The sequence below is a fragment of the Sinocyclocheilus anshuiensis genome, unplaced genomic scaffold, assembly GCF_001515605.1.
Source record: "Sinocyclocheilus anshuiensis isolate Anshui unplaced genomic scaffold, SAMN03320099.WGS_v1.1 scaffold253, whole genome shotgun sequence".
Classification (NCBI taxonomy): domain Eukaryota; kingdom Metazoa; phylum Chordata; class Actinopteri; order Cypriniformes; family Cyprinidae; genus Sinocyclocheilus; species Sinocyclocheilus anshuiensis.
The window spans coordinates 408,502-422,637 of NW_015537969.1; the positions used below are offsets into that span (position 1 = coordinate 408,502).

At 36.6% G+C, this 14,136-nt stretch overlaps 1 protein-coding gene across 1 annotated transcript in view; it reads right to left on the reverse strand.

Annotated features, from left to right (window-relative positions):
- Nucleotides 1-14,136, reverse strand: part of kcnq4 (potassium voltage-gated channel subfamily Q member 4) — a 47,578-nt gene that overhangs the window by 9,684 nt on the left and 23,758 nt on the right. Inside the window, exons 2-9 of the mRNA XM_016461942.1 lie at nt 10,901-10,991; nt 6,849-6,975; nt 5,324-5,499; nt 4,989-5,114; nt 4,088-4,198; nt 3,904-3,999; nt 3,669-3,757; nt 2,124-2,249 (exon numbers count right to left, since the gene is read on the reverse strand). Coding sequence (XP_016317428.1) covers nt 2,124-2,249; nt 3,669-3,757; nt 3,904-3,999; nt 4,088-4,198; nt 4,989-5,114; nt 5,324-5,499; nt 6,849-6,975; nt 10,901-10,991 — 942 coding nt within the window. The remainder of the gene's footprint in view (nt 1-2,123; nt 2,250-3,668; nt 3,758-3,903; nt 4,000-4,087; nt 4,199-4,988; nt 5,115-5,323; nt 5,500-6,848; nt 6,976-10,900; nt 10,992-14,136) is intronic.

The window sequence follows — 14,136 nt, forward strand, 5'->3', positions numbered from 1 at the left end:
GGAAGAAACCCCTCTTTTTAGATATGAGCTGACTGAAGAGACACACAAGGCAGAGGGAGGGATTTGTGAGGGGTCGTGAGGGTTAGTCAGCTGTGCCGGGTGTTACACTTGTTTTTTGTGTGCATTTGCAAGAGATTGCAGGGCAAACGTTTACGTTTCATATGCAAGTATGTAATACAACCCAAGTAGATGATGTTCTTGTAAGCGGAAATTGATTAATCTCTCTCTGTTAGTTTAGCTTAACATAAAAACTTAAATTCAGATTTTAAATGGAAATGAATAATTCATCCAAAAACGCAAATTCATTCCTCTTAATTTCAAATATAGTATGACTTTCTTTCTTCTGTGGAACACAAAAGGAGATGTTTTGATAAATTTCCTTGCTGCTTTTTCCTATACAATGAAAGTCAATGTGGACTCCCTGTTGAAAAAAACAGCATATGCTGGTTAGGTATGTTTTGAACCATGGCTGCTGGTTTGAGCTGGTTTAAGCTGGTCCTAAGCAACTAGCTCCTGCTCAGGACCAGCACATGACCAGCTTAAACCAGCACATGACCAGCTAAGGACCAGCTTAAACCAGCTCAAACCAGCAGCCATGGTGCAAAACATACCTATATGCTGTTTTTTTCAACAGGGCTGGGCGGTCAAGCTCTAAAAATTACAAAACACATAAAATAATTGCATAAAAGTAGCCTAATATATGCTATATTTCAAACCATAATATACAACTTTGTGTGAGGAACAGGCCAAAATTTAAGCCGCTAACTACTTAAATATTTATTTTCATCCATGTATTCGAATCTCATAATGACTTACATTTTCAGAAGACTTGGAATATAGCACATAAGTTGTATGAACCACTGTTATAGTGCTTTCTTTTTGTTTTCTTGACAGCTCCAGCCCCCATTTACTCTTATTGTAAATATTGCTTAATATCTCTTTCTGTGTTTCACAGATGAATGAAAATAACACAAGTTTGTAGCAACATCAAGCACATAACATGCACTTCAAAACAAAGTGTAACTCAGTAATAAGCGGAGAAATAAGTGTTCCTTGAGAAAGGGTCGGTGAGCTCACACACATTCAGGATTCAGGATCAGCACTTGCAGCCTTTCAGCACATCTCTGCTTTTTTTTTTTTGCACTGAAATGAAAAACTGCCCCAGGATCAGTTGAAAGGGCTACAACATGTGCAACTTATAGGGGTGAAAGGTAATTCAGGAAAAGTAGAGTGAGAAAGTCGAGGCAGGCAGGGATGGCGTGGCATGCAGATACTGGCATGTGAGGTTATTCGATTAGATTTCAATGCATCTGAATGCAGCCGGACCATCGTTGCATCTTAGACCCAGTTAATTTGTATCATCGTCACTCTAAACAAAAAGCACCTCAAACTGTAAACACAGCACGGCCAACGACGCTTCCCATTGGGCGAAATACAGTCCTCTCAAAAGCCTACCACAAACCTGCATGGAATGTCTGTCCTCCTGAAAACGTGAATGGATGGAGTGATGGCAGAGAGATGAGGAGGAGAGGAGGAGAATGGAGAAGTTGAACGAAGAGGTATGAAGATGGGTTGTGAGACACACTGAAAGGTCAAAGGGTAAAGTGATAATGCTCACACACAAATGTGTGCAGGAATTAACACACACACATATACACACACACACACACAAAGGCCATTGTACCAAAGACCAGCATCAGATATGTGATCAACCATGGAGATTTTCAGTTATAATTAAATACTATTTAACTTTTTACCCTCAAAATTCAAAACAATCTACCATAAATCAAATTGTACAACTTCATCACATATCTGATAAATCTTTCAATGTCCCAGTATAGATGTGTATTAGTATCAGCACAAAAAACAAGACAAGCAAACACAGAAAGGCACACAGAAAACACAAAAAGAAAAACTACTGCAGCCGCATTAACCGTAGCTTATTGGAGTGTCAGGTGTTGAACTTCCTGTAAACAACTTACATATTGACGAATGCTTTAAGTAATGACCTGAGACTACACTATGGTATGCTAGTACTGTATGTGAATTTAACTGGATTACTGTAAATTGCAGGGAAGAGTTAGTGTCCTCTAGGGAGAGAGTTCAACTGGACAGTGTCGTACCTGTCCCCAGACAGGTAGGGGGAGCTATACGGCCGGAGCCCCGACAGCAAGGTGTGGTAGGAGTTGTGAAGAACCTTCTTGGTGCTACGCTGCCGTTGGAGGTGACTGAACAGTAATGTCAGTTCTCTGACCCACAAGCAAAAAATAAAAATAATAAAACATGATAAAGAAACAAAACAAAACAAAAAAGAAAAGAAAACAGGAGCCAAACAAACAAAAGACTAAAAACAAAATGGCAAATTAACCATCAAAACACTTTAAAAAGACAGGGGCAATTCATTTTAAAAAACATTTAGATTTTACGTCAAAGCAATGTTAAACAGAAATACAAACTTCCCTGTCATTTTAAATTAATGATAATTAGTCAGATTAAGTCATACAAAGAAGAATGCATGTGGGATAAATATTATTAAGGGAAAAATAGAAATACATTATGAACAATCCAAAAATGTGGAACACTGAGATGCTTTATAAAAGGAATTAAATCATATATTGAATACCAATTATTGAACCAAAACATTGTAAAATTGTGAAAAAAATGTGTTAGTTTCAAAAATATTTTACATAGGATGATCTTTATGCACTGTAGAATTACTTCTTATTGTTTAATTAGTGTTATGTCTACAAATGTGACCCTGGACCACAAAACCAGTCATAAGGGTCATTTTCTCAAAAATTGAGAAAATCTGGAATGAAAAAAAATGTTGGAATGCAAAATGCAAAAAAAAAATCTAAATACTGAGAAAATCGCCTTTAAAGTTGTCCAACTGAAGTTCTTAGCAATGCATACTACTAATCAAAAATTAAGTTTTGATATATTTACGGAAGGAAATTTACAAAATATCTTCATGGAACATGATCTTTACTTAATATCCTAATGATTTTTGTCATAAAAGAAAAATCGATCATTTTGACCCATACAATGTTTTTTTGGCTATTGCTAAAAATATACCTGTGCTACTTATGACTGGTTTTGTGGTCCAGGGTCACAAATATGTATAAATCTCTAAAACAAATTAAGATATAAGACTTGTTTTCAGAGAAAGTATAAAATGCTGGTTACAATTTCTATTTCTCCAAATTTTTCATCCCACATTAACTGGGACCAAAATGAAATCTCACGTAACTCATGAAAACTCATGTCATAATCTTTGCTTTCAGTACATGCAAAAATTTATGTTGCTGATGAATAAAGCAAAATGATAAAAGGAACTGCAAAACTATCAATTAAATCACGATTTCTGGGTCAAAGTACCACTTTTAATTAAAGTGAAAGGGATTTCATAATAACACTGTGTGCGTGTGCAGGGAGGATTCATTGACTGTGTGCTTATCATCAATAAAATATTGTTTTCTCAGAAACTCGGTTATAAATCAGTTTGACTAATGCTATATATGGGATATTTTGAACCCCTTCGTTTTGAAATCATGACCTCGAAACGGCAAAGCCACCTGTCAGTCATATCAGTTAGACACAAGACCAGTTCAATTTGCACGGCACAGATAAGCATCTCCGCGGAGGGCTCTGTTACAGGTCATACTTACCTGAAGGACGGCAGCATACTGTCATAGAAATACCAGGTGGCTGTGAGATATGAGTGCTGAGCATCTGTAGAGTAGAGACGCCATGCAGCCTGGGGAGACAACACGATACAGCGCGGCACAAGATGACACACACAGACGTACATGTACACAACACACACAACATGCACGTATTTGGATGTGGAAATAGAAATCATGACTGTATTCGCGGCAGGTGTGTTGCTGACTGAGCAGTTACCTGTATGAGGTTGGCAGCGGGAGTCCTCCTCTTCTCAAAGTGTTTCTGCCGGTGCTGCTCCTGCACTTTCAGAGCAAAACCTGAACCCAGGATGCCCTTACAGAACGGACAGGGGACCATTAGATGGTTTGAGATCGGTGGGAAAAGAAATGTCAACGGCCTAAAAATCGACGGCAGTACTTACAGCCGGCAGGGCAAAGAAGGACACCCCCAGCAGGGCAAAACAAGCCGCTAAAAGACGACCTTGCCAGGTGTGTGGTGTCTTGTCACCGTAGCCGATCGTAGTGAGGGTGATCTGGGAAAAACAGTGGAGGTATAAATAACATACAATACAAATAATGCTTTTTCCACCTAATTTCTACATTTCTAAATCACAAAACATGTCAATGGTTAATCAGTGTGAAATGCATTGTAAGGTCAGGAAAATCAACAAGTAAAACACAATTAGCAAAATCTATGTAAAAATTAACGGTTATTTGAAAAGAAAAGCTTAAGGCAGTGGCAGTAACAAAAAACGAAAATACTAAATATTTTAGTATAACTGAAATAAAACTAATATGAATAAAAATGAATAAACTTAAATAATAAAAATACATGTAAAATGAATGACTCCAAAACGAACTAAAATATAATAAAATGACAGCTTTTATACAGCTTTTTAATAGATTATAAAACCTTTACAACCTACCTGCATTGAACATGAAAATTCTACTAGACAGCAATAATAACATTAGAACTTTGACCATGAACCATAAAAACATTTAACACATTAACTTAAATGCAAAAAACACTAAATAAAAATATGAAATTTACATTTCTGAAGAACTATAATACCCCTGACTTGAGGCCCACTGTGTGCATGTAGGCGTGATGCTTCTAAAAATCGTTTCTAACTCAGCAGAATAGATTCAGGGTATTATTCAGCAATCAGTCTATTAGAGGCAGAATTATAATCCCAGTAGAAATCACACAAAATAGCTGCAACATCAATTCCCACAAAGCTATTCTGAGCCAGGGAACTGACTGAGAGAACACATCTGACAGCATCGACACGGGTCATTAGTTCAGTCGAGGGCAGTACTTACTGTACCCCACCAGAGGGAGTCAGCATAAGTGGAAAACTCTTGGTTATCCTCCTTCTCAGCCAAATAGACCAAGAACGAGGCAAAGATCAGTACCAGGAAGCCAATGTACCAGGCTGTGATCAGCTCCTGAAACAGAGAGGGAAGTTAAAAAACAAAAAGTGGACAATGGAAAGCTATAAAAAGAGTATTTCAGAAGATTTTATAATACTTAATTGGAGAACTTTGTATTGTATTGGATTATGTATATGTTTTATAAGTTAAATCATGGTTTAAACAAATGTCACAATGACATTATATTGAATCATCCTGTGATGGATTAGCATGTGTGGCGTCACCTTGCTGTGAGCGTACACCACAGAGCCCAGCAGCTTCCAGGTTCCTCCCCGGCGGTCCATGCGCACCATGCGCAAGATCTGCAGAAAACGCATGCTGCGCAGAGCAGATGTGGCGAAGATGTTTCCCTGTGTGCCCGCTGCTATCACTGCCAGCGACGCCACAAAGACAATGAAGTCTACAAAATGAAAAACCATAGATGACAAGAACAAACAACAGAAGAAGAGAAACAAAGAAAATAGGATATTTAAATGTGTATATTTAAAAAATATTTAAATGCATCTTATTTCACTAATATGGGGTAACAAACAATCTTTTTTTTTTAAGGGGCACCACTTTAAAAAAAAAAGCCATTTCTTTTTGAAAGACATCTACTGATGTCATTTATGTTAATTGTGCAATGGGTTAAAATCTCAGCCTATTGTACATTGATATCTATACACACTACTGTTCAAAAGTGTGGGGTCAGTAACATTTTTCTTCCTTAAAAGAAATTAATACTTTTATTCAGCAAGGACATAATAAATTGATAAAAAGTGATAGTTAAGACATTTACAATGCTACAAAAGAGACACATTAAATTGATAAAAAAGCGATAGTAAACACATTCACAAAGTTACAAAAAATTTCGGTAACACTTCAGTATAGACCAATTCTATATCAATCAATCATGATATCAATCAGTCATATTGGCTGCTTATTACTTATAATTCATCATGACATATTCGTCATGACCATATTCTTTATCCCTAATCCTACCCAATACCTAAACTTAACAACTACCTTACTAACTATAAATAAGCAGCAAATTAGGAGGGAGTTCATTGAGGCAAAAGTCGTAGCTAATGGTTTGTTAATCGCGAGAATTGGACCTTACAATAAAGTCTGACCAAGATTTCTGCTTTACAAAAATGCTGTTTTGAAAATTTTTTGATACTTTTTAAAGTATCAAAATGTCCTGAAAGAAAAATGTATTACAGTTTCCACAAATACATTAAGCAGCTCAGCTGTTGTTAACATTGAAAATAAATGTTTCTTGAGCACCTTATCAGCATATTAGAATGATTTCTGAAGGATCATGTGACACTGAAGACTGGAGTATGCTGAAAATTCAGCTTTGCCATCACATGAATAAACTACATTTTAAAATATTTCAATATTTTTACAGTTTAACTGTATTTTTGATCAAATAAATGCAGCTTTGGTGAGCATGAGAGTGCTTTTCAACATATATGAAGACAATCTTACCAGTAGAATAAATCTGAACAGTAGTGTACATTTGTTGTATATAAAAAAGCTTTGACCTTTTAATAATAACTCCTTTTGTGTTCCAGAGTAAAAAAAAAAACTCTATGTATGTCTCGATAAAGATGACTGTGGGTAGATGATGACAGAATATTTAGGAGAAACCTGATTGGACTGACTAAATTTAGACACGTGAATGGTGTTTTCTGCCATAGATCTTTATACAAACACTTTTTGTTCCCCCTCACATGGTGCTTCTGATCTCAGGCTCCAGGTCTTTACCTATGACGCAGAAGGGCTTTCTGGCGAACCGTAGCCGACCCTGCCATCCTCTGTACCGACAGCAGCATCCGGCTGCCCAGATCCTAACAAAGTACTCCAGCCCAAAAACCACGATCATCACAAACTCCTGCAAGTCAAACGACATTAAATCAAAGTCATACCTCTTAATAATGTCTGTCTTGTACTTTGAATATGGTAGTAAATATATCAAAATAGCAATAAAAACACTGATGACTGATCATGTTCTGCCAGTAATCTATAAATATAAAAATAAACTACCTGGCAGTAAAGACTAAAGTACTAGACTGGTCAAATACCTCTAATTCATTAAACATGAGAGATTATGGGAGTTATCATTTACGCTAACTCAAATGACTGCTTCTCTTCCTGTTGAAGATGCCACAGACAGCTTGGATTCACAGAGGCCCGCGCTAAATGCTTGCATTGATTACAGATCCTGTAGTGGCACCTGCGCTCTCAATGTGAACAAACACATTACAGACTGAGTAAAGTCAATACCAGAACTTGCATGATAGACAACATAGTCCTTTCCTGAAGGAGACCATTAAATGGAAAAAAACTGGGAGAGAAAGTCGTGTGAGAGGGAAAGCACTTCATACTGAATGAGTGATTATAGAATTGCAGCTAAGATTATTGGATGGAGTCGGCTACTTCTTGCATACTCGACAACACCTGAATCCTGCCGTGTGCTTACACTGCCATTTCCCAGAGCAAAGATCCCAGCGAAAAACAAAATGCACACTTAACGCAGCCACAGGGAGACATGAGACAGTACAAGAATGCTTACCGTGTGCCAATCAGATGAGAAATGAATCCGGCCTGAGATGCTGCTAAAACGGTAATGAAAATAAGGCCTAATCATTTGCAAAATGTCTTTCCTTGCAGTTATAAAGTGAGCAAACGCTCCCCTCATGTGTTATAATGGAGCCGTATACAGAACACTGTTAATAGTTTATCATACTAAATAAAGTTCGCAATCCCTCAAGATGGACGGCACACAGAACATGCTTTAGCAAAAAGCCTTATAATGAATTAATAATAATTTGTAGCTACAAAACTTTCTACTGCACATGTACGCGTTTATGCTTACGAAGGATTTCAGAACAATACCGGCTGGACTAATAAAATAAACTTCTTAGTAACACAATAGACAGCAAAACAGGCTTGCATACATGGCACATTTGATCCATAAAGCTGGCAAACAGAAAAAAAGACCCAATTCACCTTTTTTGAAGACACACCTCAAAAAAAGATATACGGACTGCGATTGGATGGACTAACAGCCACAGAGAAAGCCCTGTGCGATTAATTATTCAGATGATGTGCTATTATGAATGTATTTAGAGACGCGCAGACAATGTGGATGCTGTTTAGTGAAGGTACTTAGACAGATCGGACAGTCCACGCCTGCCAATTTTCTTTAAACTACAATTTTGGATATAAAACACAGGAATGAAGTCAAACCATTTGCTCTACAGGTAAGAGAGAGTCAGTGGATTCATCTGAATGCAATTCAATAGATATGAAACAATGTATCAGACTTAAACCTGTCTGGAGATGATCAAAGAGGTAGATTCATTCAGTAATTAAGAAAAAAAGAAACAATTTTTCATGTCTACTTTTGTGATTATTGCATTTATTCAAAAATATTTGTTATACTTGCATTGCTAAAGGATTAGTTCACCCAAAAATGAAAATTCTGTCATCATTTACTCACCCTCATGTCATTCAAAACCGGTAGCCATTGAATTTACCCAGTATTTTTTTTTTCCATAGAATGGAAGTTAATTATTAAAGTCAACTGTTTGGTTGCCCAAATTCTTCTAAATATCTTCTTAAAAAAATAAAAGAAATTCATCATACAAGAGAAGACAGAAATGTCATTTTTGGGTTAACTATGCACTTTTCAGTGTATTTCAGTATTTAAATACGGAAAAATGGGTTAAATGGATCTGAGAGTACTACACTTTAATTGGTAGCTGATAGCTATATGAAATTAACCAAAATATTTAATAAATAAACATGCAAAGTGGCTGCTTCTGGCCCTGCTGGTAGATGTTGGAATTATACCATCTAGGTACAAAAAAAGCCTGGCCATTTAACATCTAAATTGCTAATATTTGATTATAGTAGATTTTTTACAGTGACAAATGTTTTTTAAGAGATTTTTAAAAGCACAGGCTTAACTTTTTCCCTGTCTGCTGCCTTTGATGTTAACGCTAAGGAAAGCTGCTAGTGAAGGGTTTGGGACTGTGCTCTTGTGGTGTCATGAACCAATCAGCATTCTTATGATATAATTTCCCTAAAATGATTAGTGTTGTTACTGTTTAAGGTATAGTTTGTGTCATTTTAACCCCTTACCAGGATGAAGAGCCCCTCGTTGGCAAATGTTTGATGGTCTGGGATGGTGGAGAAAACAGAAAGCACCAGACAGCTGAACACTAGAAGAATGCTTACCGTGTGCCAATCAGATGAGAAATGAATCCGGCCTGAGATGCTGCTAAAACGGTAATGAAAATAAGGCCTAATCATTTGCAAAATGTCTTTCCTTGCAGTTATAAAGTGAGCAAACGCTCCCCTCATGTGTTATAATGGAGCCGTATACAGAACACTGTTAATAGTTTATCATACTAAATAAAGTTCGCAATCCCTCAAGATGGACGGCACACAGAACATGCTTTAGCAAAAAGCCTTATAATGAATTAATAATAATTTGTAGCTACAAAACTTTCTACTGCACATGTACGCGTTTATGCTTACGAAGGATTTCAGAACAATACCGGCTGGACTAATAAAATAAACTTCTTAGTAACACAATAGACAGCAAAACAGGCTTGCATACATGGCACATTTGATCCATAAAGCTGGCAAACAGAAAAAAAGACCCAATTCACCTTTTTTGAAGACACACCTCAAAAAAAGATATACGGACTGCGATTGGATGGACTAACAGCCACAGAGAAAGCCCTGTGCGATTAATTATTCAGATGATGTGCTATTATGAATGTATTTAGAGACGCGCAGACAATGTGGATGCTGTTTAGTGAAGGTACTTAGACAGATCGGACAGTCCACGCCTGCCAATTTTCTTTAAACTACAATTTTGGATATAAAACACAGGAATGAAGTCAAACCATTTGCTCTACAGGTAAGAGAGAGTCAGTGGATTCATCTGAATGCAATTCAATAGATATGAAACAATGTATCAGACTTAAACCTGTCTGGAGATGATCAAAGAGGTAGATTCATTCAGTAATTAAGAAAAAAAGAAACAATTTTTCATGTCTACTTTTGTGATTATTGCATTTATTCAAAAATATTTGTTATACTTGCATTGCTAAAGGATTAGTTCACCCAAAAATGAAAATTCTGTCATCATTTACTCACCCTCATGTCATTCAAAACCGGTAGCCATTGAATTTACCCAGTATTTTTTTTTTCCATAGAATGGAAGTTAATTATTAAAGTCAACTGTTTGGTTGCCCAAATTCTTCTAAATATCTTCTTAAAAAAATAAAAGAAATTCATCATACAAGAGAAGACAGAAATGTCATTTTTGGGTTAACTATGCACTTTTCAGTGTATTTCAGTATTTAAATACGGAAAAATGGGTTAAATGGATCTGAGAGTACTACACTTTAATTGGTAGCTGATAGCTATATGAAATTAACCAAAATATTTAATAAATAAACATGCAAAGTGGCTGCTTCTGGCCCTGCTGGTAGATGTTGGAATTATACCATCTAGGTACAAAAAAAGCCTGGCCATTTAACATCTAAATTGCTAATATTTGATTATAGTAGATTTTTTACAGTGACAAATGTTTTTTAAGAGATTTTTAAAAGCACAGGCTTAACTTTTTCCCTGTCTGCTGCCTTTGATGTTAACGCTAAGGAAAGCTGCTAGTGAAGGGTTTGGGACTGTGCTCTTGTGGTGTCATGAACCAATCAGCATTCTTATGATATAATTTCCCTAAAATGATTAGTGTTGTTACTGTTTAAGGTATAGTTTGTGTCATTTTAACCCCTTACCAGGATGAAGAGCCCCTCGTTGGCAAATGTTTGATGGTCTGGGATGGTGGAGAAAACAGAAAGCACCAGACAGCTGAACACTAGGAGAAAACTGAAACACAAACAAACACACATAGACTACCAGGTCAAAATACAATACAAACTGGGAGGAGTGTTGTATTTTTATTGTATTAAGTAATACTTTATTATGTAAAACACAGTTAAATTAATGCAGATTTATTATTTTATTTTTATTTTTTAATCTATACCTCAACACCTCAGGAAACAACAGCAAAAATAAAAATAAACAAATCAACAAACAAAACCACAAATATCACAGCAAAGACTGAACAAAAACTCAAAAACAAACATGTGTTCTACACATACTGATGACTACTGGCCTCTGGTGGACAGAGAAACCCACCATGACACCCCATAATCCAAGCTGGCATTCAGCTCATACACACAGATGCTCTTAATCACTGCTGTCATAGACCCCGCTTGGAAAGCCCAGCATGCCCACTCAAAATGGAGTGGATAAAAGCAGAGATTACAGCCCCACTTCCTGCCATTTCTCGGGAGCACTCAGACTCTTTGGAAAAAGGGGCCCTTTCGCAAGAACTGGGGCTCCCGGACGGCTCCAGGTGCTCCCAGCCGAAGCTTTGTAAAGTAAAAGCTGGATTCGCCCCGCGGTTCTCAGAGAAGCTCTTGGAGACCGACTGACTCTGCGCAAACAGCTGCTGCTGGGGATGATGCCAAACCGGACACATCTGGCCCGCTCATTCATACCCGCTGCCTTACTTCTCAGCTCTGCGATCTAACTGTACGAGGACTGAATGAAATTGTGAGAAAAAGTATGATGATTCAAATAGTCACAACAAAGGAACCTTGTTGCTTAAAGGGATAGTTCACCCAAAAATAAAAATTCTGTCATTAATTACTCAACCTCATGGCGTTTCAAACCCGTAAGACCCTCGTTCATCTTCGGAACACAAATTAAGATATTTTTTGATGAAATCCGAGAGCTTTCTGACCTTGCATAGGCAGCAACGCAACTACCATGTTCAAGGCCCAGAAATGTAGTAAGGACATCGTTAAAATAGTCCATGTTACATCAGTGGTTAACCTTAATTTTGTAAACTATGTCCTTACTACCTTTCTAGGCCTTGAATGTGGTAGTTGCGTTGCTGTCTATGCAAAGCAGGAAAGCTTTCGTATTTAATCAAAAATATCTTAATTTGTGTTCTGAAGACGAACGAAGGTCTTACAGTTTTGGAACGACATGAGGGTGAGTAATTAATGACAGAACGTTCATTTTTGGGTGAACTATCCCTTTAATGAGGCCCATAAGGACATTTGAAATTCAACTCCTGTGGCTTTTTTCACAATCAATTATTGATAGAAACAGTAGGTTGCTAATAGCACAAACTCTAAGGAATGAAGAGCATTACGAGACTGACAGATCTTAACGAGGAGCTGTACACTGATTCACTCAGAAAAGAGGAAGGAGACAAAGATAACATAAAAGTTAATGTCGTCCTCCAAATACAGTACTGATCATCCGCTGACATCAGAAGAGCCTATAAACACTTAAAAAAGGCCAAGGATAATAATTCACTTTCCAAAGTTTACAGTGTTTACCATCCCAAAGAATGATAAATCTGTAATCCATGCCTTCGTGTGTTGGATGGAAAAGCAGCAGAAAACAAATCTATTCTGCAAATCACGGGTGAGTGGAAACACCTGTTGTTTAAAGTAAACAAACAAGATTAATAATACATGGATTTTAGTGCTAATTTAACATGCACAAACACTTTTCAAGTGTATTTAATGGACTTGGTTTCTGGAGGCATTTTCCAAAGTTTTACGTTTAAACAGTTTCTGAAAGGTTGAAATTTCCCCCATTTGCAGTATCTGTTTGCAGTTCGGAGTGCAAGAAAAGAATTATGACTTTAAGATCAACAATTAAAAAAACTATATTTTTTAGACAGTATCTTTCTAAGTATATGTAGATTGAGAGAATGACGGGTCGAATAAAGATATATCAAAGATTATGAGAACTATTAGGGCATTGATCTGAAGTTTTAAACATGCTCCTCAAACATTCGTTATGCATAAATAATATTTTGGAAAACCAAGACTAAAAGGTCACTTCATCCCTGAACCGTTTCTGCTGAGTGTGACTCATTACTGCCAAACTAATGTACTGTATGTGAAATGATCCCTCATAAAACAACAGACTGAAAAAAAGGCCAAAAGCACTGAAAGCCAAGGCCCAGTTTCCCAGTCCTGAATCATCAACAATCTGACTGGATGGACAGAGGAAGAAAATGGCCAGAAACTGCTTAGCTGCCCCCAATAGGTTTCCATCAAAAAACGATGAACACAGTAAAAATAGATACATTACAGCATGCAAAGACCATGTGCGGCTAGCATTTCAGCTGAGAAGCAAGTTTTGAACCCAACCTCCAAGCCCAAAGTCAATCTGCCAAAAACAGAAATCAAATCCTCAAATCAGCAGAAATGATAGTCTCATGAAGTGGAAACAATGCAGTGCCACGTGTGTTTGTATTTCCTGGTAAGCACATGATTTGGCTGTAAATCATGTCGATACCATTCTCTGATGGTGTGCCCGTGTTGACAATCGGTCCAGGTTGAATTTTACACTGAAAAAAGGGTAGCAAAATATATTTTACTCAGAAATTGCTATTCAATTTCACAAAGTATTACAAAGAAACGGCAAATACACATAGAACTAAACATGAAATTCTGAAGTACAGAAAGACTAAAACTATTTTCTTTCAAAATGTACTACATCAATCTTTGTTTTATTTACAACTTTGAAAAAAAATTATACAAAATTTACAGTGTAAAAAAATTTTAATCAAGACAAATTTTACAGTGTAGGAAAAACAGTTTTCAGAAGCTAACCCATGAGAAATCAAATTCAAAGACATCAAATGGACCTTGTAAATGCAAGAAAGAAAAAAAAAACTTACTGACTCTCCTTCAAACTGCCTTTAAATTGTGATTTAAATATTTTTTGTTTCTTTTGTGCTCTTCTATTATATTATAATATAATATATATTAATAATAATTCAAATATATTTAGATACATTTCAGATATGTGACCCTGGACCACAACCAGTCATAAGGGTCAATTTTTCGAAATTGAGATTTATACATCATCTGAAAGCTGAATAAATAAGCTTTCCATTGATGTATGGTTTGTTAGGATAGGACAATATTTGGTCGAG